This window comes from Vulpes vulpes, chromosome 15 (assembly GCF_048418805.1).
Source record: "Vulpes vulpes isolate BD-2025 chromosome 15, VulVul3, whole genome shotgun sequence".
NCBI lineage: Eukaryota > Metazoa > Chordata > Mammalia > Carnivora > Canidae > Vulpes > Vulpes vulpes.
Window position 1 is genome coordinate 17,888,520 of NC_132794.1, and position 24,869 is coordinate 17,913,388.

At 39.2% G+C, this 24,869-nt stretch overlaps 1 protein-coding gene across 7 annotated transcripts in view; it reads left to right on the plus strand.

Moving 5' to 3' along the window:
• APP (amyloid beta precursor protein) overlaps window positions 1–24,869 on the plus strand; it is a 263,371-nt gene that overhangs the window by 74,615 nt on the left and 163,887 nt on the right. For all 7 annotated transcript variants that reach the window (XM_025995690.2, XM_025995686.2, XM_025995687.2 and 4 more), the window contains exon 3: window positions 4,680–4,809. In XM_025995690.2, coding sequence (XP_025851475.1) covers window positions 4,680–4,809 — 130 coding nt within the window. The remainder of the gene's footprint in view (window positions 1–4,679; window positions 4,810–24,869) is intronic.

The window sequence follows — 24,869 nt, forward strand, 5'->3', positions numbered from 1 at the left end:
TAGGCTTGGGCATCTGCAATGTGCTGGAAGGGTCTTAAGTAGGAGTGTGTTTGGGGCACCCCAGGTGCTCTGGGTGGCTGTAATTCAGGAGGAGTTGTTGGCAGGGTGTAGGGTTCAGGGAACCGATGCAGACCTAGATTTGCTTCTGTTTTAAGGATTTATTAAGATAGCTATAGTTCCCTACATTTTTTTGTTGATCTGGAAAATAGTTGCTCATGTTTGGGGTTCACAGAGGAAACATTTTAGAAAAGGAGGCCAGGGGAAAGTTCATTTGCTAATCCTCCACTAGCAGATTATTAGTAAAGCTTTTGTTGCGTTAGCAGTACAGTGTGTTGCATGTGTTGGCAAGTTGCACGTTGCCGAAGGAACTCAGAAATCTTTATTTGTTGATGTTGAGATTTGAGATGCCACAAAGAAAATGTAAAATATCGGACTGATGCTTATAATTCAATGATGGTGAGAAGTCAGGGGCTTAAGTGGCCATGAACATCTTTGCATGTCTAATTATCTTAATTTTCATTCGTGCCTAAACCTATGAGGTAGGCTAGTTTTTCAACATACAGTGCTTGTCTCATGACATAAAAATGGTGATCTCTTGTCACCTACTGGAGCTGCTTTATAAAGAACTAGGTGTATGGCATTTGACTTTTTAGTCAGAAACTTGTGTTTTTTTCATTGTCCCCCCCCCCCCCCCCCCCCCCCCCCCCCCCCCCCGTGCTGGGGCTTGCATGCACATGAGGTAGTCACTTGGACTCCCTGGGACTTCCTGTGTGCTTGCAAAGAAATTTTGTTACCTGTCTTGTTGATGTTCCTCCCTTTACTAAAATAAACCTGATTTTAGAATAGCAAAATTGTACGATCTTTGGCCGATCCAAATCCATAACTACTTGTCTCTGAAAAATAGGTGAATCAGGTTCAAGTTACTGCCACAAACTGTGTGTGGGATTTCTGCAGTTCGCATTTTATAATCTCCCCATCCACCTGCGTGCTAACAGCTGTCATTGTCAGCATTCTGGAGAGAGAAACTTGAGGTGCTGGGAAGAACACAGATGCTCTAAATTTCATGCCTGGAACTGGAAGTAAATTCTGTGCTTGGCCAATGTCTCTCTGAAGCTCTGGTGATCTTGGGGAGAAGCCTTGCTTTCACTGATTTTAATTTGTCAGTATGCAATTCTGTCTAATAAAAAAGTCCCAATGGAGTGAGTTATTGCTCTTTTGCCCAAATATTACTATCAGAAACCGAAGGTGGTACACAACACTAATAAGAGAGTCTTCCTTTCCTGCTCATCAGTTTGCACCCTGCAAATGATGTGTTTTGTTTGGTTTCGTTTGGAACTAGAAAGAAAAAAAATGTGACTTGTCTGTGCCTGCCACAGGGCTTTTAGAAAACTGAAAGCTCCTCTGAGAACATTCTCAGCAGGGTAGTATTTCTGTGAAGAGGCAGCTAGAACCCCTTAAGAAAAATGCAGTAACTCACACTTTAAAGCACATAAAGTCATGTCCCTCAGGACAAACTCTCCAGTGTCATGAAGTTTATGACTCATGAGTGTGGGACTTTTGTGATCTAATAAACAAGGAAAGGTGGCGGGAGAATTGTATTTCTGTACAAAGAGCCACTTCACCTTTCATTATATGGAAGAAAGCCATGGGGGTATTAAATTTTTAGTGGCATTTTCAAGTTGAGTATCATCCGTGACTGAAATGCATGCATTGCAAGCTGTTAAGATATTTAAGAACAAAATAAAAAAAAGGGAAGGTAGCTCTTTCCATTTGGAGCTAAGGTAACTGGCCATGGTTTTGAAGAGTAACTTTCTCAGTTCCCACCCTAGGATTCTGATTTAAATATTCTTTTTTGTATATTCTTATCTTATAGCATATGCTTCCACCACTGGTTTTATCCCACAGTACACTGATCAGTGCCTTACTGTTTGTTTGTTTTTTTAATTTTTAAAAAACAGACTTTATGGGGGCTCCTAGGTGGCTTAGTTAAAGCATTTGCCTTTGTTCAGGTCATACTCTCCAGGTCCTGGGATCAGGTCCTGCATCAGGCTCCCTGCTCAGTGGGGAGCTGCTTCTCCCTCTTCTCCCCCCAATTCCCCCACTTGTGTGCTCTCTCTCTCTCTCAAATAAATAAATAAAAATCTTTAAATAAAAAAACGGACTATTTTTTAGAGCAATTTTAAGTTCACAGCAAAACTAAGGAAATGGCACAGGGATTTCTTATATATCACTCCACCCCTCACCGAGCCTCCTTCATCGTCAGTACCCCCCACCACAACAGTACCTTTGTTCTACTTGATGGATTTACACATAATTACTCAGTCTGTAGTTTACATCAGAGTTAGCTCTTATTGTTGTATATGCTATAGGCTTGGACAAATGTATAGTGACACAGTATTATCATATCATATAGAATGATTTCATAGCATTAAAAATCCTCTGTGCTCCTCCTGTTCATCCCTCTCTCCCACCTACTCCTGCTAACCACTAATCATTTTACTGTCTCCATAGTTTTGCCTTTTCTAGAATGTCATGTAGTTGGAATTGTAGAGTATGGAGCCTTTTCAGTTTGGCCCCTTTCACTTAGTAATGTGCAGGCCTGCCCTGTCTCTTCATGGCTTGGTGGTTCATTTCTTTCTGACACTCTATCAACCACTGTGTGGTTGCACTGCAGTTTATATCTATTCTTGGTGCTTTATTATTTTTTTTAACTGATTTATCTCAGGGCTGGGACTAGGGTGAGGTGCATGAGGCACTCAGGAATCAAATAATATTTTAATGCAGTATTTAAAAAACCAAAATTAATGCCCCTCCAAGCCCACAATGAATAAAATATTGACAGTTTAAACAAGGACAAGATGGTGGCAAGCCCTCTCTGTCATTGACAACCCTAAGTGAAATTCCCCCTCCACAGCCTACACTGCGGATGCTGTTTCCTTGCTCAGGAACCCGGTCCCCCCCACCCCCCCACACACAAGCACTGCTTCCCCTGGAGCCTCCGCAGGGAGTTCTTTCTTCACAGTCCTGCTAGCATCACAGTCCTGCTAGCATTGTGCCAGGAGATGGGGGTGGCCTCCTTCCTTCTCATTCTCACTTCCCAGCCATTCTTCCCGTCTCCTCCCTAAAATGTTCCTTGCCCCAGCTGTGAGCTTATAGGCTCACGAACTAGGGCACCTTTATTTTCTGGCTACTGGAATCCAGATACCTCTTTCCACCTCAGTAGCATTGCGCCTCAGTCTTTGAAGTGTCTTGTTCTTGGCTTTCTGTCACCCAAACAATGTCAACCTCGAAGATCCTTCCAAGAATCCAATTTCCCATTCCACCAGTGATCTTGCTGTGATCATCATTCTTCATCAGCCATTCCCTTGCATGGTGCAATGCATTCTACTCTGTGCAGTTACCAATGATGTGACTCCTCCGAAATCTTTATTTCCACTCTCTGATGCTCCGAGTACCACTTGTTACCCCCTCTTGGTCTTCAGTGCCTCTGTGCCAAAATTCTCTAGCCCGCACCAGGTCTCATTGATACTACGACCTCATAACCATGTAGCCCATCTTCATAGTCCCACCTTAGGTTTTATGGTCCCTCACCATAACCATTCTCTCGCTTACAGCTTCTGTTCTCTTAGGCTTGTCTCTCTTTATTGTCTTTATCTGGTGCAATAGCAACCCTAGTGAAATGCAAGATTTATGCAAAGGAAAGCCTGGTTTAGAAATAACATTTTTATGTTTATTTTTTTCTTTCAAATCCCTACTCATTATTATCAAAAGATGTAATTTGGTATTTGACAAATATATTTTAGTTGATCAAGTTTCACATTTTATTCCAAGTAAGCACTGTGATTTACTGAGATCAGTAATCAAAGCAAAGGGCTGTAGTTAGTTATCAAGGGAAGAGATGCATGAATGCTGTTCTGTATCTAAATGACACTCATGATAACTGTGAAGTTATTCTTATATATTCTTATATAAATTACTTTGAATACAGAGAAGATTTTTATATAGAAAGCTATATGTTGGGGCAGCCCCCGTGGCACAGCAGTTTAGCGCCGCCTGCGGCCCAGGGTGTGATCCTGGAGACCCTGGATCTAGTCCCATGTCAGACTCTCTGTATGATGCCTGCTTCTCCCTCTGCCTGTGTCTCTGCCTCTCTCTCTGTCTCTAAGAATAAACAAATACAATCTAAAAAAAAAAAAAAAAAGAAAGCTATGTGTCATATCCTATATGTAAAATGTTTGCTTAATTAGTAAAATAGCAAAATAGGGGTGATTTAAATTTAAGTAATGATAATGGTCCCAGGGGTGTCTACTATAACATTTATTTAGGACATCACAGAATATCATCTCCACACCAGTTTATTTTGCAGCAAAATGATCCTGTACCTAGAAGAGGGTCCCCTCTCATTTCTTTTTTATCTCCCCTGGAGAAAGAATAATATTCTAAGCCTGAGTGGGTGCAATAAAATAAAAGTCACACCATTTAGTATTTTGAATGGAGTGATTAGATTTTTGTCACCTGCATCTTTTCTTTACCCTGATTTCTTAAGCTGGATCCGAATTAGAGTAGCCTGGGTGCTGGATGATAGCAGTGCCTTAGAATAATAGCAGTGGTTGATCAGCTGCGTGTGTGTGACAGCCTCTGTCACTAGTAACAATTTTCCTTTTTGTGTGCTTTCCCAGGTCTACCCCGAACTGCAGATCACCAATGTGGTGGAAGCCAACCAACCAGTGACCATCCAGAACTGGTGCAAGAAGGGCCGCAAGCAGTGCAAGACCCACGCCCACATTGTGATTCCCTACCGCTGCTTAGGTGAGCTGGCCGGCCACGTAACTGTCACAAATTGCTCTGGTCTTTGGGGATGGAAAAGAAGGATGCTCTAATTAGATCAGAATATGAATGAATTTACCTAAAATGTTTATTAAAATTTGAAATTCTTAGATCGATTCTCTAACTGCTGAATGAAAAGGCCTGGTGGTGGGGTCCAGGAATCCTCATTTTACTGAATCCCATAGGTGATTCTCATGCACACTAATTGTCCAGACATGGAGCACTAGAGCTTTGTGTATTTTCTCAGGTAGACTTCATACAAGAGAGAACCTAATGTGAAGCTCCTCCATTCTGCTAATTTCTTAAAAATCTCTTGCCTGAAACAACCGATTCATCATCCTGGCAATAGTTGGGACACTAGGGTTGGGGAATTTTTTTTTTCTGCTTATATCAAACCGAGGGAACCAGTTAGATCCCCAAGGTTTAAATGTGTGTTTCTCTCACCAACCTCAAATTTTACTTCTGTTTATTTGAAAAACTGAGCTGTTTAATGTGATGTCATCCTTTTTTCCTCTGGAAACACTGTCTTACTCCATATTTAATCTGATTTGATCATCAGTCCCTTTCTAGTTGATATTTTATATAACCAGGCAATATGAAAATCAACATTTGGTGTGATAGCTTGCATGGTTGTAAATAAGGAGATAGAGATCGATCTTGGGGAGCTGTAGGCAAATGTTGACAATGCATTCCAGTGACTTCTTGTAAAAAGTCCCAATAGCAAACTTAGGATAACTGTTGAAGATTCTGGAGCTGGGTATAATATTTGCTCAAACATGAATGTTATAAGAGCATATGTGCTGATTACTTTACGTGCATGTGCATAATTTGAGGCATTAATGGAAAAACATTGGCCATTAGAATGAAGTTTTCTTCTGAAGGATTTACTACTCACAATGGAATTGATGAAGAGGGTGGAAAACCAGATTCTTAAACATTTGATAATTTAAGAGTTCCCTTGTTCCTCCCTCTTCCTTATTCTTAAATACTTTGTGAAGCCTCTAACCCTTTTCTGACTGGTTGAGAACTGAAGATTTAATTAGATGAAAATAAGTAATTTTTTTTTTTTAAAGATTTCATTTATTTATTCATGATAGACATAGAAAGAGAGAGAGGTGGGGGCAGAGGGAGAAGGAGTCTCCATGCTGGGAGCCTGACACGGAACTCGATCCCGGGACTCCAGGATTACGCCTGGGACCAAAGTCACACGCTAAACTGCTGAGCCACCCAGTGATCCCCATAAGTAATGTTTAAATGTAGAAGTCAGCTGTCTCCAGGAACAGTGTATTTCAAACTAATTTAGTTATTATGCCAAGATACCATTTAATTCAGTGTAAGTTAGGAAGTAGATCATGAACTAGTTAATTAGGTGGGCCAGGTCTTGTTAATGATCTGTTTCTTTTGGGTGTTGCCCATTCTGTGAAATGTTTGAGATACATTTTGTTTAGGATGTAAGCTCACCAGGTAGTAGATCTTTGGATGAGCTTGTTCACTATTGACACTCGATAGGTCACTCACAACTGTACCTGTTTCAAAACTGAACACATATCACTTTGCTTAAGATCTTTCCGATTCCTAACTACTCAGAAGTGGTTGACTAAACAGTGGAATCCACAGTAAGTTTATAGACTGTGGTTCACCACGATCATGCCCCTTCATTGTGGCACATTCCCTTTGACCCCAAATTTCCTGTGACCCTAAATTGTCTCGCTACTCCCCTTGCCCCTACTCCATGCCTGTCCCCATAACAAAAGTGATTTGAAACTCCAAGGGAAAAAATACCATGAAAAGGAAGAAAATATGTATGAAATGTCTTCAGATCTAAATATAAGGTCAAAAGGTTTCATGATATTGCTGAGATGATGAACTGTCAATGTTTTTATTGTGATAAAGCGTGTTATATACTATGGAGGAAGGTTCATCCTGCATGGCCTCATTTCACAGGCACATACATTGAGAGTCTGTGAGGGAGAATGTCTTGCTGTATCCAGCAGGGGTATTTGTGGCAGAATGAGGACCAAAGCCCACGACCTTTTAATTCATAATCCAGTGTTCCTTACAGTATTAACAAAAGTTGTGCTGGAGCTTATAACCACCTGATTTACAAAATCAGATCACAGAGGAAAGGCTATGAAGTGGAGGCAATAAATAACAGTTTTTTTTTTAATAAAAATCATAACACATGTTATGTTCATAAAGGAGGCGGTTGTGACTCTTGCACAGGATCCATCCCTATATGATGATCTTCCACTTTATGGTAGTAATAAGCAACACTCTTATATATTACTTGCTGCTTAAATAAAGCATTAATATTTAGCATTAGTGTAAGTTCTTTCCAAACTCTGTGGCTATATCTTAATGTAGCCTTAGACAAAAGAAATTATTTTACTGAACCTAGTTCTCAAAAAGGCGCTACCAAGAAATCAGAGTACAATTGTCTTAAACATTAAACATCTTAAAACCCAAAACAGAGCTTGAGGAGAGAAAGATGCCTGTTATGCCTAGCATGCACCCTTCCTGACTTTTCTATCAGATAGAAAGGTGTTGTACTGTGTTATTTTTCTTCAGATCGTGTATTTGTCTTAGGCATACTTGCTCAGCACTATCTTTCATCCCTTGTCTAGATGGAGAAAGTGTATGAGGTTGCTGTTGACACTTTTCCTTCCACTGAGTATGTGATTTCCCTTGAGAGTGAACTGGCTTTCTCTTTTCACCCTTTGCATTTGATCATGCTTCTAGAGCCAGAATGTAAGATGGCTCTTAATCATCTGAACATTTCATTAATTATCTTGTGTGGAATTAATAAGTACACTGTTATCATTACTCAAGAAGATTTTCTTTGTAAAGCCTTCAGCCCCTTTCCACTTGAACGACTACCCTTCATGGTGTAATAGATCCATCACTGAAACTAACACTGGTCTGCACGTAGCTCTGTTGGGTATAGGCAAGGTACGTTGCATAAGAAAAATCATTGTTGATTTCTGGGGGGCAAGACTGGGCTAATAGCTTAATCCAAAAGAATTAGAAATTAAAGAATTGCTACCTTACATGTCATTCTATTTAATTTCATATTCAAGAGTTTCCAAACACATAAGTAGTAATGGCCAAGAAACTATTCAGACATGGTCAGATGAGAAATTGAAGGTATTTGATGCATCTTGATTTTGAATTTTATTGCTTTAGTGAAGTGGTAAGACAATCGTACCTTGTCTTTTGGTGGCTATCGTTGTGTGAATTATCTACAACCGTATTAATCTTCTTTAGTGTGGAAAGCTTGTATTTGGATTTCCTTGGCAGATAATGTACCAGAGTAGTTTTTTGGATTTATGGTGAACAGCAGTTCCCTCGAGACAAACTGTACAGCAGAACCATATCCAAGAATGTTACATGAGACTTCACCTAATTTTAAGAATGAGGCTGGGCTTGGGAGAATGTTTTTATTATAGATTCTAGGATCTTGTAAGTGCCCAGATGTCCCAGCACAGTAATCCAGTATGATGCTGCTCAGTACCTGTGGCTCTTCCCATGTTCATTGAGCTCTCTATGCTATCAATAAAACTGTTTGTGAAGTCCTGGGAGGTTGCGTGCTGGTTATACATATGTACTATGGGAATGATGCTTGATGAGCCCAGCTTTTGCACATCAGAGGAATGCAAATTCTTAAATGTCCTGTATCTTTAAGGATTGTCCTTATCATGTTATCATAGGAATTCCAGAATCCCTGGACAGAATCTCTGATGAAGATCAGGGAAGGCTAATCACTGTTCCTGGAGAGATAGCAGACTCCTTTTTATGTGCCCTCCATATGGGACCAATGCATGTTCCAAGTTAGTCATACTTCAGAGCCAGCGTTATAGGGTTGGAGTCTCAAAAATACAAAGGAAAATATGCGTGGAAAAGAAATCTTACCAGTGTTTATCTACAAATAGTGGGATTACAGGCGATTTTGATATATTTAAGTGTTTGTTAATTTCTATAATAAACAAGTAACTTTTATCAGAAAAAGTTAGACAGTGGAATCAGTACATAAAATGTATCTATCAACCATAGTGATAACTGAAAAAGAAGTCAAAGGCTCGAAATACCACACAGAATTGTCGTTATGTCTCCTGGTTGTTGTGCCTTATAAGCCTTATACAGTAGTAATAACTTCTTTTGGGAAAATATATTTTAGTTTTAAAACTACCATGCTGCCAAATTAAAAGGAAACATCGCCATTCTTATCGTCAACCACACATAAGCAGCATTCATTACTGCTTAAGCACACATTACTAATTCTCCAGATGGGTCCTTGAATTTTTTTTTTTTTTTTTTTTTTTTTTTGCTTGTTTCCCCTCATATGGCAGCTATATTTCTTTCAGGGTGGATTGTTGAATGGGAAGAATTACATTTTCCCTGTAGATTGCTTCTGGTTGGGGAAGGACATTTGGGTAAGTGGGAGAAGCCATAGAAATGACTTCCTCCTGGGTAGGTTATCCACCAAAACCAATGATTAAACTCCCTCCCCAGTCTGCCAGCCCCCACTGGCCCTAATTATATTGGCTCCAGATTGATTTTGCTTTCTAAAACCGAAAACATTGATTATTTTTTAACATATCAAATTTTGAAAAGAAAAATTTAGTGGTCTTTGTTGGCTCCAGCTCCAATTTAGTTTCATCTTTTTTTGTTTTAATTATCGTACCTGGGATCCCTGGGTGGCGCAGCGGTTTGGCGCCTGCCTTTGGCCCGGGGCGCGATCCTGGAGACCCGGGATCGAATCCCATGTCGGGCTCCCGGTGCATGGAGCCTGCTTCTCCCTCTGCCTGTGTCTCTGCTTCTCTCTCTCTCTCTGTGTGACTATCATAAATAAATAAAATTAAAAAAAAATAATTATCGTACCTGCTGTTCTGTCTCCTTTCTGGAACTTTTAACAACTTGTGTTTTGTCTAGGGTGAGAACTAGGATAGCATGAATGATTTACTTAGTTATATATTTAATTTTTTTTAAACTGAAGATAATATTCAAGAGTCATTAAGTAACATTAGTTATTATAAAGAAGAACACAGAATGCCTGGATGGCTTAGCAGTTGAGCGTCTGCGTTCGGCCCAGGGCATGATCCTGGAGTCCCAGGATCGAGTCCTGCATCAGGTTCCCTGCATGGAGCCTGCTTCTCCCCCTGCCTGTGTCTCTGCCTCTCTCTCTGTGTCTCTCATGAATAAATAAATAAAATCTTTAAAAAAAAACAACTGATTTTTGAAAATCTCCTGCTATGTCCTATGGGGTGTGCTCTGCTGTCAGTGCTTTATTAAAATGCAAAATTCATTGAAGCAGGTCCCAGGTGATAGGCATAGAAGAGAAATCTCAATTTGAGATGGTACTGTTCCAGGGCTTCTCAGTAATGCACTGAAAAGTGAATAGTGTGGGGTTAATGGGTGTCGTCCTTTGTAGAACATGCTAAGAATTATAACTTAAATTTAGTTTTAAAACTACCATGTGTACTTAAATTTCTCTGATGACAAAAGTAATGCATGTTCACTGTACCAAGTTTAGAAAATGCAACCACTACCAAGAAATAACAGCTTGCTTTCAATCTGGTTTGTGTATAGTTTGCTTTTAGTATTTTTCACAGTTATAGAATTCTTGTTTCTTGTTTTGTGAACTTTTTTTCACCTAGCATTTTTATATTACTTTATTCATTAAATTAAATAATCTTGGGAAGCACAGCTTTTAAGCTAACCTTACACCAGACCCTATAATGTGTTTATTCCTTACTTTTGGTGATTTAGTTGTTTCCTTTATTTTGTGGTAGTGGTGGTTATAAATGGTGCTGTGATAAACATGATAGTAAATGCTTTGCTGATCATTTGTTTTCTTTTTGTAATCAGTTATATTGGCTGAATGTCTTGCAAATTTTGTAGTTGCTTTAGTAAAATATATTTCTAGTTAATTATGTATGAAAATATGAAGGAAAATTTTAAGACTAAAATATGATTCTGAATTTAAAGACACTCCTACATTAAGCAATTTTTTATTGATAGTTAAAAAATCTAAATTTCTATTATTTGTCAGTAATAAAGGGAGTATTTAAAATCATGTTTTCTCTAAATTCCACCTTGGGAAATAGTCAGTGGATTATTCACAGAGACATAAATCCTACAAACATGACTAATAAAAGGTATACTTTATATATTCATTGTGTAAGAATCGACTTTGTACGTGTGTGGCCAAGAAGATAGTTAAAATGTGGTCCTTCCACTCTCACAGGCTATAGTTTAGGAGTGAATATGGGGAATTCCAGCTGAGGAATTTAAGGAAGACTTAGCAGGAAGTAGCATTTGAGCCAAAATTTCAAGCACTGGAACAAGAATGAAGGATATCTTAATTTTAGGTATTTAGACAAAGGGGGAGTAAAAGTCCTGAAGGTAGGACTGTATAGGGTGTATACAGGATGGTTCACTCTTCAGGAAGAATGGTTATTGATCATAATTAAAGGTAGTGGTTTTTAAAACGCATTGCTATTTTTATTCACTTTTAAATAGATACTATCATGATATTTTTAATTTAAATTTATATCTAAAGAGTTATTTTCAGGTTGGTATTGAATATCTACCTGTTTTATATACCCCTGGTATTTCTGCTTTTTGGCAACTAAAGTTGGTTGGAGTTTTTGAGACTAGGTCTTTTTTTTTTTTTTTTTTTTTTTAAGCTAAAATAAGTCAATCGTGAAAGAGGTGAATAGTTCCTCAGGCATATCCTGCTCCTCTGGTTATTCCTGTTTTGCCATTTTTTTGTATGAAATACCAGCACTGTTTGAGTTGGACTATTAGCTGTAATATGCACATTGTAGCTTTCTCCAAGAGGTAGTGGAATGTGAAAATCAAAAAATTGAGATTACTATGGTTTATCCATACACATGGGGTATGCCCCTATATCTCTTGTCACCTTTTATAATAAACAGCTAACTTTGTGAAAAGCCTATTCTGTGTTTGATTTCTGTTAGATATTGCCTGTTCATTGTTTTTCCTATATGGAGACAGACAGACACTGGCATCCAAAAAGTAAAAAAGTTACATGTAACTTAAATTTCACATACTCTTATTATCCCCTACTTAAAAAAAAAAAAAGACAAAAATGCCGTTAGATTTAATAATACATCAGCTGAATACAACGGATGTGTTAAAGTTTTTCAGTTTCTCTCTCTGAATATTTGGAATTGCTACTGTCCCACCAGATGTGACAGTCTGAACATTTACTTTCCTGTGCCAACCAGAAAACAGCTGCTTCCTAGTTATGTCTGCACAATTCAGTCTTGGAAATCATCAGTTGGTTGTTTTAACATAAATTTAATATGAAGAAGCAGAATGTTTCTAGCTAACATCAAGCCGTGCCTTTTGTCATGGAATTTGCTCTCTTCCTGATGTAAATAGTTACCAGGGATTATGGTGGGGAATGGAGAAAGAAATGGACTTTGATCTAACAGCTCTCTATTGACCTTTCTCAGGTGGTGTGGCTTGGGTCACTTCCTGCAGAGAAAGGAAACTGACTTTCCCTTTTGCCTTTACAACTCTATTTTCATCATTGTAGTTCCCAAGAGAGATACCATGCTTGAGATCATCCTGTCTTGATTTTGTTTACTGTTCTTTCCAAAATGCTACAGTAGAAAAATACAATTTGTATACAACAAAACTTGTGCAAGATTTTGGGGGACTTACGGCTCCGTGTTCTATGCTGTGCAAATAATTGTAAAGCAAAGCAAATATAAAACCTAAGGGAAACGTTTAGAGTGACAGACAACTGTGATTATGGTTTTTGGGGCAGGAGAGTGGCTTAAACCCAACATAAAAAAATGGAATTCACTTAATTAACTTAGGCCCTCACCATGAAACCCTAGTTTCCGTTATGTTTTAATTAGTGAACTGCAATTAAAAAATGATATAAATAATATGTAAACCATATTAGACATGGACCTAATACACATACCATCACAAATAGGAAATGTTTTTTTTAAAAAAAGATTTGTTTACTTATTTTAGAGAGAGAGTGTGTGCTCAAGAGAGAGAGAGGTGGGGTAGGTGGAGAGGAAGAGAGCCAATCCGCAAGCCGACTCCCCACTGAGCACAGAGCAGGGCTTGATCTCAGGACCTTTGAGATCATGACCTGAGCGGAAATCAAGACTTGGTTGCTTAAATGACTGAGCCACCCAGGTGCCCCAATGACCCCAATGATAGGAAACTTTTTACTTATTTCTTCCCCAGGAAAAGAACTAAAAAATGCTTTTCTGTGGACTTAAGGTTTTTTAGTTTTAATACTGTGTGTATTACTGTGTATAATAAGGTACAGCTTATTTTTGCAATACCTCTAAATAGTATCCACTAACGTATAACTGTTACTGTGAGGGAAAGAGTTAGTTCTGTCAAGAATACTGAAATAAAATTAAGGAAAATGATTCCTCTCGAGTATTTCAAAACATTTTTTAAAAGGTAATTTCATGTTTGTACTCAATGAAAGGATTGACTAAAAAGCATTGAGGGAAAAAGTATACTCTGTTACACAAAACAAGCATCATGAATGTAAGACGTGACATAAAGATGACAGTGCAGTGCATCTAAAGCCTGACTTAAGAAGTAATTCAGTTTCAGTATCAAAGGATCTTATGAGGGACGCCTGGGTGGCTCAGTGGTTGAGCATCTGCCTTTGGCTCAGGGCGTCATCCCAGGGTCCTGGGATTGAGTCCCCTATCGGGCTCCCCACAGGGAGCCTGCTTCTCCCTCTGCCTATGTCTCTGGCTCTCTCTGTGTGTCTTTCATGGGTAAATAAATAAAATCTTAAAAAAAAAAAAGAAAAACAAAGGATCTAATGAAATATTTAAATGTTAGTACTTGACCCAGAAAGCTTGCAGTATTTGTTTTACTCTAGAGTCTAGGGATAAATTCTCTTAATCTTAGTGGCTTCATTAAACGTTCCCTCTTTTCCACATCCCTTGGTAAATGTTAGTTCATACTGGTGATAATGTCCCAGGAGTCTTTTTTGCCTCTGTTCCTTCTTCTCCATCCCTACCCCCATCTTTCCTGTCTGTGAGTCTCAGGCTTTCGCTTTGAAACCTGATGGTGAAGGCAAGTCCCATGCAACATCTGTGTGGCAGTGGGAAAGCAGCCAGTCCAGACTGGAGGAGGATGGGAGGGTCCCTGGGAAGGTCTCCACTTGATGGGCTTGGCCTTAGAGCAGTGCTTAGAGTACTGCTGGAGAATTTGGATGAGGTGTAAGCCTGAAGGATGCACAGAAAATCAAGCAAATTTTAAAATGGGGCAGGTATTAACTTCAGAAAAAGAAAACTGAAAAGAGTAAAAGTTACAAAGTTGGTAACATAAGAAGAAAGAATACATGATTGCTCAGGTCTGAACAGTGTTGGCACAGTGATAACGTAGATTCCTTCTGCAGGATAAAACTGTATCAGGCAGTTGCGGGTCAGGGAAGGGGGTGGGCTCAGGTGTGAAATCTCACTGACACGTGAGAAGACCTACAGTGGAAAAATCAAGAAAAACAGCTATTTTAGAACAATTCAGAAATGAGCGGCGGGAAGGGAGGGTGCAGCTGGGTGGCTCAGCAATTGAGCATCTGACTTCTGCTCAGGTCGTGATCCCAGGGTCCTGGGATCGAGTCCCACATCAGGCTCCCTGCAGGGAGCCTGCTTCTCCTTCTGCCTATGTCTCTGCCTCTCTCTTGGGGTCTCTCATGAATAAATAAATGAAAATTTTTTTAAAAAGGAGAGGGGAAGTGTATGTAGCAGAAGTGACCCCTCAATGAGATATCAGTCAATGATTTTTACTACTTCTTCCTGCTACAGAGAAATTTATTAAGTAGGTCTATGGCAGGAAAAAAGTGAGTTTAAAGACTTCCAGGCAGTTTTTCTAATCTAGACAATTTCTTTTAAAATTAGAAGTTGCAAGTCAAGTTACTGTTAGAGGCATGTCCTTATTAGCTCTGTAAACTTTGAGGTGGATGATAAAACTAAACTCTGATTTATTCGCTGAGCTTGTTGTGTGGTATAGGTCAACTTCGTGTCAGAAGTTTGCTTTTCCTTAGGTATGATTTGTGACTATGTACAATTACCTTTACACCTGTTTGGCAGAATGTTGGGCAGAACGTTGGGACGTGAGATGTTGTACATGTTTGTATTTGTGATCAGTTTTGCTCTGGAGACAAGCCAAACACAGAACCTTTAGTAACAGATTTTTTATCATGTTGAGGGACCAAACTCTGCGTGATCAAAACTAGCCTCCTCTTCCCTGGAAGTTCGCCCCCTAATCCCTAATCACAAACCTGTTTAAATTTCCAGTCCTAATTAACCACCCACATTATGACCAGATAGTATGAACTTTCTACCTAAGTAGGATGAAGGGTTGGTGTAAAAGCAGGTGTTAGGGAGATGGTGGTAGTGTGAGCTGGAGTATATAGAAGCTTCTCTAGAGGGAGGCATGATATGCATCCTGAGGCATATGTAGAGAAAATGAGGAGACATGAGTGAGAAAACATGTACGGGATGAGGTCTCTGGGTGGCTCAGTCAGTTAAGTATCTGTCTCTGGTTTTCGGCTCAGATCATGATCTCAGGGTCATGAGATCCAGCCCCAAGACAGACTCTGTGCACAGCGTGGAGTCCTCTTCAGATCCTGCCTCTCCCTCTCCTGCCCTTCCCTGCTCTCAGGCACGTGCTCGCACTCTCTCTTTCTCCAAAATAAATGAGTAAATCTAAAACAGAAAAGAAAAGAAAACATGTATGGGAGTGTCCCAAGAACAGTAGTTACGTTGGTAGTTTTGTTGTGTAATGTTGGAAAATTAGAATGCAACTAAGAATGTTGACTATTTACATTTTAAATAGTACAGAAATCACCTTTTTTATCTGGGAGGACATGGAATCTATTTGATTATTTTATGTGGTGTCCAGAAACCTATCATTCAGTGTGGTTATATTTATCTTGCACATGTCATTATGTGCTAAAATCATCCATGAGCTATACTCACTCTCTTAGCTTGTACAGTATACATTCCGTGCATCAAGATATATCCTTTTATTATATCAGTTATTTTCAAAGACGATTCAGTAGGTGTAGAAAAAAAAAACAAACGTGCAGCTACCCTGGGGTAATATTTCCATAAACTGTAGTAACCTGGCAATATAGCTCCTCATTATCTTTCAGATTTTACTGGCAAACCCACAGGTGGGTAATAGGTTGGGAGAAAGTATTGGAACCAGTGGAATTGACGGCCTGATGGGGCAAAGAATAATTGAAGAGCCCAGAATAACTGTAGAGGTTAACTGTAAACAGTACGTGGAGCTGAAGACTAGGACTGTTTTCCCTTAGTGCTTATAAATTTGGGGGAAAAAAATTGTTCTTTTGCCTGAAATGTGAACTTCACAGCAGTTGGGACTTTTGCTTCATTCACTGAAATATCCCCAAGGCTTTGAGGTTGTCAGGGCACATAGTAGGTACTTGGTAGGTGCATACAGAATGAATGAACTGAAGATATAGTGTGAGTATTGAGAAAAGGAAAGAAAAGTAAAAGAAGAAGTAGCCCAAACACTAGGCGAGCAAAGGGCACCTGCCTAGAAGAATCTCTGAGGTTACAGTAAATGCCAGTTACTTTACCTAGTATTGCTCAACAGGGGAAAGGCATGTTTAGTAAAAGTAAAAAGTATATTAAAAAGTAAACATAGGAATCTCTTATTAGGAAGAAACCAAGTTTTTTGGATCCAGATTTTAACAAAAAACATAAAATGCTTATTTCTAGGAGATAGAGTCTAACATGTTCTATACATGTCTAGTTTAAAGCCAACGCATGCCAGAGGCATCTGCGTTCAGAGAGCAAACATACCATTTAGGCTAGTTCATGGTAGTTCTATCATCCTTAGCTTTTAATTCTAATGATAAAAGAATGTTTTAGCAGAAACCCCCTCTAAATATCATGTATAATGGTGAGGGAGTTTAGAAACTTCTTTCAGATTCTCAAGTGGTACCTTAAGAGTTAGGGTAATATTGTCGAATACTAATCATTAATACTATCATATTTAAATGCCTTCAAACAATGAGATGTATTTGGTGCTTAGTAGGCTCTCGATGTGTAGATGTAAGCAACCCCTCCTCGAGAGATTTAAATCTTTATATGACATTAAAATTCGGGGTCATCCTATTGGCTTAGTGATTAGTACATGCATTTTCAAGAATGTGTCTCCTAGCTCAGATTCCCCTAAACCACACCCTTCAGTATTAACTAGTTAGCTAAGAATATGGTGTACAGCTTTGGGTGTGTTTATATCCTAAAGGTTTGGCTGTCACTGAAGATCCCTTTCTTGTGTGGTGTCTTTATCAACTCAGGAGTTGCTAGATTCCTGTGAGTGGGTCATGTAGCTCCATCTTCTTATTTTACTGAGAACTTAGAATTGTCATTCAGGAGCTATGATATTCTGTATTCTCGGAGTGTATTTAATACACGAGGGGTTTGTGTTTAGTGTGCAAAGAGGTTGTGCCATTTAAATAATTTGAGCTTATTTCTCTTTTTCCACCTTTTATCTCATTTTAAGTTTTTAGAATTCTCAACTGAGTCTAAATCTATAGGAACCAGTGCAGATATGTTCTTTAGAAGATTTTTTTTTTAACTGTGCTGTTTACAGTTTTTGACCTTGTAAGTACCTTTGGTCAATAGATCCTTCATTTCACTTCATACATTAGTGACTTTTAGACTCCTTGTATTTTCGTGTTCATTGGAGTCTCCTGAGCCCTCATATTAGTAACTTAACTTCACTCACATCTTTTTTTCTTTTTAAGATTTTATTTATTTTTTGAGGGGGTGGGGCAGGGGAGGAGCAGAGGCAGAGAGAGAGAGAGAGAGAGAGAGAGAATAGAGGAGAATCTCAAGCAGATTCCCTGCTGAGCATGGAGCCAGATATGGGGCTTGATCCCAGGACCCTGCGATCATGACCTGAGCCAAAACTATGGGTCAGACACTTAACTGTCTGAGCGAGCCAGGTGCCCCTTGACCCAACATCTTTAACTTCCACTGTTGCTCTCCCCACTCACAGCTGTGCTTCTTCATTTGACGTGGTAGTCAACCATTCCTGTTTTGTCTTCCTAACCTCCCTCTCCCTCCACAGCCAGCTGTTAATCGGGCATCCCTCCCTTCAGTTCCGTGGAATGAGCTCTGTGCTGCCTTTCTCATCAAATCCATCAGACACTTCTCTGTCCTGTTTAGCCTCTCGGTGGTATCTAACCCTGTGGGTCATTGCCTTCCCCCCACACCATTATTATGCTGCTGCTTCTGGTTTTCTATCTGCTGATTCATTCTCCTTCTCTGACTCATTTTTCTGTAGCCCACTCAAAAAATCTTCCATTTGGCGTTTTATAGGAGTCCTCCTGGGTGGTTCATTCTCTTGAAATACATATAACTTACTAGGGAAGCTCATCAATACAGGGGCTTCCAAAGGGCTGGCTTGAGGATTCTTGAGCGATTAATCTAGGCCAGACCTCTAAGTATTCACTTGTCATCAGACTCAGTGTGACTCCCAGAGTATTGATAATCCTTGTCCCTTTATTGGTTCTTAGCTGACATGGGCATTTCATCTATGGTGTATGTGAGCTTCCTTGTCAGTAATCAATAAATGATAAATTTGGGCTGATTTTCAGATTAAATGAAGAATAATATATGAGCATGGTCTATGCCTATTCCATTTTTCTCTGTTGGTTTATTGTCCCATTTGGGATACAAATCTGTTTTAGGCGAAGGATTGGATTGTTTTCAGCTTCTATTAAAAGTTCTCTGGACCCTGGATTTCATGCAGAAGAATTAATTGGATTTGAATGAGCTTAAAATGGAAACTCTAACATTGATGCAGAAATACACCCCATACTTGGCGGTAATTCTCAATACACCAGAATCAAGGGTTGTTGGGTTGTTTGGTTGTTTTGCTTTTTCTGCCAGTCAGCGACAACTAGTAGCAAGAATAAAATGAATCAAGCTTAAATCCCTAGGGACTATTTATGTATTCACTTTTCACCTTTTTTTTTTTTTAAGAAATGAGACTGTAATTATAGAAATAAATGGATGACAGACTAAATCTCAAAAAAAAGAGGATAGACATGTAAGCAAAATCCTGCCTTAATTATATTTTAGATAAGATTTCTTGCTTTATATATATAGATGTGACCTCAGTGTTGGAATTAACGTCCTCCATTGTGAGGGTATCTTAAATTTGTGTTATTACGAGAAAGAGAATTAGCTGTTTCTGAAAGTAAAACATGGAAAACTGTCCAAATGTAGAAATGTCAATTAAACAGCTGCCTAATGCGTAAAGTTCCCTGTTGTTTTTTGTTGGGAGTGAATGCATGTTCATTTGTACATGAGAACTATTATCAGAGATGTCTTTTATACTTACTTGGTTGTGAGATAGTTAGCTTTTCATGCCACTAGCCCTGTTTTTTTTCAAAAAGGTGGCCTCTGATATATAGTCATAAAAACACAGATCTTTAAGGATTTATGTAGATAGCTAGCTTTACGGACAGTTTGAACATCAGCCGAAAATGAAACATCTGGAATTACCATATAATGAATGGCATGAGTGGGAGGGGTGTCAGGCCAAGAGAGGGAATTGCCCTTTTGTTTCTTTTGACTGGGAGAAAGGCAGACATGCCTTCCTTGTGGTGTGACCTTGAATAAACAGTGCATTAAACCATGAAATGGGTCACTTTAAACATAGATAATGGAGATTCTTTGTCCTGTTAGCCTTGTGCATTACTAGAAAGTCTATGTTTGCCCAGAAGAAAATGACAAATCTTAGAAGATTCTGATAACTAGTATTCTTACCAAAAATCAAAAGTCTGCCCTCAGCTTTTTTCTAAAACCACAATGTTTCCGGGTTAAAACAACTGAGACCCCAAGTATAATTTTCCTCTAATCTACTTTTTAGTCATCTTTATAATTTTCAGCAAAAGACAGAAACTGTCTTTCGGAATGAGAAATACCCTAGAATTACCCCTCTGTAACTCTAAGCCTTAATCATACACAGATTTCCTCATTTAAAAATGTGAAAGCTAAAAACAAGATTTGCCTACCTCAAACACTTTTATGTGCCTTCTATGTGCAACAGGGCCTTCCTTTGAAAAACTAGTTAAGATTTAGTTTGATTTAAAGGCTGAGCTTCTGCATGCCTGGAATGCTTGCTCTTCAAAATATTTGCTCCCTGGAGAGGTCAACTGAAGACAGAGTTTTCATGTGACTTTGGATTGTTGACCTGGAAGACCATTTGGGTCATGGAGTGGGCTTTGGCACAGTTCCACTGCTTTCTGGTTGACAAGGGCCAGGAAAGGAGGGCGGGGCCGGCTGTGTTGAGATGGGAAGAACTAGTCTGAGAATGTTTGAAGCCTGACTGCACCTACCTCTGATGCTTTTTGCGTTTGCTTGAGAGAATGTTAAACTGCAGCATCTATCAATGGGTACTGCAGCTTGTAGTGACGCACAGTTAAATGATTTTGCATCTAAAAAAGTGCATTCACTCTTTGCCTGGTGTGTAAAATTTGAATGACACTTGTGCTCTGTTGGAAAAGAACAGACATTTTCATTATAAAAGTCATTCAAGCAGAAAAGTAGCAAAGTGAGCAGAAATTTTAATTTACATCCATGATTGAAGTTGTGGTGATAAAAGAAAATTACTAGGTTTAAGAATAGCCTTGTTCTCATTCTCTCACACGACACAAGGAATTTTGTCAATACAGAAATAATACGTTATTGAGGAAGGCTCTGATCAGTAGTCTCAAATTTTGCATATCCTTTAACTGACCTTAGATTTCTTTAAGGTTTTTTGAATTATCTTTAAACAGATTACGATATGGCCTTTTTTTCTTTTTTTTTTTTTTTAAAGTCAGGTCCATGATTTGTTATAATGTAGGCTTTATGTTTCATTATTACAGAGCTTCATGGTAGTTTCTTAGCTTTTATTTGTCATTATTAGTAGGTGAAGACAGATAACTTGGTTGGGCCAGCCCAAGGAGCCATAAGATACTGGATTAGAGACCGGGGATCTGAATTTTCCAGGGAGAGTTTTCTGCTAAATAGTGTGTGATAGACCTCTTAGAAGCCTTATTGTGATAATTTCCTGTCCCAAGCCCTCTTCCTTAGAAGTTCAGGAATTCAATTATTTCAGTTCTCTCAGGAGTGGTAAGCCCTGGCAGATTGATTTACAATAATGAAACTAAGCCTTGTTTACAAATCTGAGTTGCAATTTCTAAGTCCACAGAGGAGTAATAAGACAGGCGAGGCTATCATTTAGCGAGGCTCCACCCTCATTGAAAAAAGAAATCACGATTTTTGACACACATCTCCTTGGAGCTGGGTAAATCTCTAAAACATTATTTTTATTGAAGACCTTGATGGATCATGTATTATCCTTATTATATTTATTCTAGTGGATATTGTGTCCTCTTTCCCACATAGTGTTGCAGGTACAGCGACAGAACTCTAATCCTTTCTTCTATGTTTTAACAAAGCTTTGAGGACTTAGCAATATGCTGATACCAGTAGAGAGTTGTGCTAATTCCAAATACCATATTCCAAATACCACTAGCTCTTTTGTTAACTGCTGTAATGTCTTCTTTCTCTCTGTCTCTCTCTCTCTCTCTCTCTCTCGGTTTCTCTCTAATTTTCTCTTTTTCTAGTTCCCTTTTGCCCTAAATAGCTTTGCAGCTTTTAGGATATATATTTTTTTCTTTTTCTGAGAAGTTTTAAATTGGAAAACCCCTGAAATATAAAGCAATATTTATTCCTCCAATCTTCAAGATACAATTCCATTGTCTCCTAAAGCTAGACATTTCAAGTCTAGGCTGTTACAAGAGAATCCAGAAGGGACACTTAGTAAACACTCCAGGAGCACAATATGGCAGTTGGGTATTTAGGGATCTCACGCTTACAAGAGAGAGAGAAAAGCTGGAATAATTAGTTTGGAAACTATTTAGTTTGGACATAATGAGCACATGGGGCGGGAGCCAGCCTGTTATAAGAGCTCGTGATGAATTTATATGCCACGTGTCCAGGCCAAACTGGCAGGGAAATGGAAGGAAGGAACCTCCTCTGCTGACCTTAGTGAATGATAAAGAGTCCAGGGATGCAGAACCATGATGAGTAGTTGTAGCATGTGAAAAGGAGTGGGGAGAGCTAGAAAGTGGTTTACTGGAGTTGAGAATTTCAGAACATTTCTACGTGTGACATGATCTGAGGTCCAGCTTCAGGAATATGGACAGTTTGAGTGGAGTAGAGGTACAACCCATGGCGATTGGGACATGAATTAGTGGCAAGGAAATATTCATTGAGAAAGCAGAAGCACAGTTAAGTGAGAAAGGCGATCTGGGTTTTATTTATTTATTTTTTTTTAATTTTTTTATTTATTTATGATAGTCACAGAGAGAGAGAGAGAGAGGCAGAGACATAGGCAGAGGGAGAAGCAGGCTCCATGCACCGGGAGCCTGATGTGGGATTCGATCCCGGGTCTCCAGGATCGCGCCCTGGGCCAAAGGCAAGCGCCAAACCACTGCGCCACCCAGGGATCCCCCGATCTGGGTTTTATAACCAAGTAGAATTGGTTTAGCATCCCCACCACGTTTGGCTTCCCCAGAATGTTAACTGTTGTTCTATTCTCTTCTCTCGCTTTCACATAAGATAGATGTTTGACCCAATGAGGAATTGCTTATTGTTCTTTGGGTACAGTCCTACAATTTGATGATCAAGTGTACATTTGCTAAAAGCAATACCTTCTTAAATAGATGTCCAGCTAGGGACTGGAAGTGTCAACTGAAAGGTCAGCATTGAAAGAGTGGAGAAAGTTGTTGAATTCCTAGACGTGTGTGACGTACAGTTGATTCTTGAACGACACGGGGGTAAAGGGTGCTAAGCCCCTACATAATCAGAAATTCACAAATAACTTCTGACCCCCCCCCCAAAAAAACATAACTGTTAGTTGGCTACACTTGATAGGAAGTTTTACTGATAACATAAACAGTCATTTAACACATCCTTCATCCTTCGTGTGTGATATGTATTATTCATACTGTATTCCTACCATAAAGTAAGCTAGAGAGAAGAAAATGTTATTAAAATCATAAGAAAGACAAAAGACATTTACAGTACTGTACTGTATTTGTTGGAAAAACTCTGTGAACAAGGGGACCTGCTCAGTTCAAACCCGTGTTGGTCAAAGGCTGACTGTATGTGAGTGAGAGAGTAGGAGTAGAGTAGAGGGTAGAGGGCAGTGTCTTAACTTTAAAAACAGAGTTATTAAAAGGTGAATCAGGGAAAGGGAAAGAACAAGTAGCTTAAGATAGAGCTTGGACGAACAAATGTTGTCTCCATAGTTGGAAAGCTAGAGAAGACTGTGTTTAGGGAGCAAAATGCTGTGGTAGAGAAAATGGACCTCAGACTTGAAAGCAGACTAACGTGCTTGCTGCCATAAACCTTGAGAGAAGACTTGAGGAAGATTGTTCGAGCAAGGCCAGGTGGTAATGGGTTGGAAAGAAGCCTAGTCAGGGGCTTGGAAGGGACAGTCCCTGGCTCCACTGAGAAGTTTATCTGTGAAAATCCCTCTTCCTGTCTTGATGATGGCCTACCTCACATGATGGCCTCTGAGTATGGTATGTAGAAAAAAACAGGACGTGTATTTTTACCTCTCTGTATAATTTAAGGTTTGGGTAATAACTGGTGGTTCTCTGGCCTCACGACACATCAGCCTGATTGGTATTTTGTTAGCAATTATGTGGCTTTTTAAAAGCCTCATATATAACCCTAATTAATTGCATCTTTAAGATCTATCGGGCTATGAATATTTTAATAAGGTAGAAAGAAAGTATTAGGAGAAAGCAGCCAGTGAGGATACTTGTATTTTCAAGAGACAAAATAAAGAATATAGGAGGCTATCCATACACTATCTGTTTTTTCTTTTCTTTTCTTTTTTTTTTTTTTTTGTTTTTAAGATTTTATCTATTCACTTGAAAGAGTGTGCATGTGAGCTGGGGGTGGGGTAGAGGGAGAGGGAGAAGCAGACTGTGATGAAGAGGCAGCCAGATGTGGAACTTGAGCCCAGGATGCCAGGATTGCGACCTAAGCTGAAGGCAGACACTTACTGAGCCACCCAGGTGCCCCACACTACCTGCTTTTTAGTTCACTTCTCAATATCCAGCACTGAGAGCTAGGCTAAAGAGGAGTAGGTTTGGGAGTACAGGAAATCTGCCTTAAATTTCCACCTCTAAATTCACACTCTATAGATAAAAACTAAATGTATGAGAACTGCAAAAAGAGACATGAGGGGAAAGGGCTGTTTGCTGGTAAATACCATTAATGGTGGTAACAAATTGAATTCTAGTGATATTCCTCTCAGTGATTAAAATGTATGGTATTCTGATAGCATATGGAATGGTGAATACAGTCTTTTTAGTGTTTTGAAACATATGATTCATTTCTGTTGAGGCCTGTTATCTTTGGATTCAGATTTTAACCCATAACCTCAACCTGTCCACATTCAACTCATCACTCCTTGAAAGATAACTCCTGATCTCTCTAAGATTTGACCCTAAGCAAGTACTGCTCAGTGGTAGCTGTTGAGCATTTGGCATGTGGCTAGTCCCGACTAATGCGTGCTGGTAAGTGTAAAACAGACACCAGATATTGAAGAGTTGGTCTGGGGGGTGGCAAGGAGAATGTAGACTGCTTTAGTAATAATTCTTTACATTGATTGCATGTTAAAATGAAAAAATTTAGGAGATGCTGGGTTAAATAAAGTTTCTAAAATTCCTTTAGCGAGGGTGTGGAGAAAGGGGAACCCTCTTGCACTGTTGGTGGGAATGTGAACTGGTACAACCACTCTGGAAAACAGCGTGGAGGTTCCTCAAGAGGTTAAAAATGGAGCTACCCTAGGACCCAGCAATTGCACTACTGGGTATTTACCCCAAAGATGCAGATGTAGTGAAATGATGGGACACCTGCGTTCCAATGTTCATAGCAGCAATGTCCGTGATAGCCAAACTATGGAAG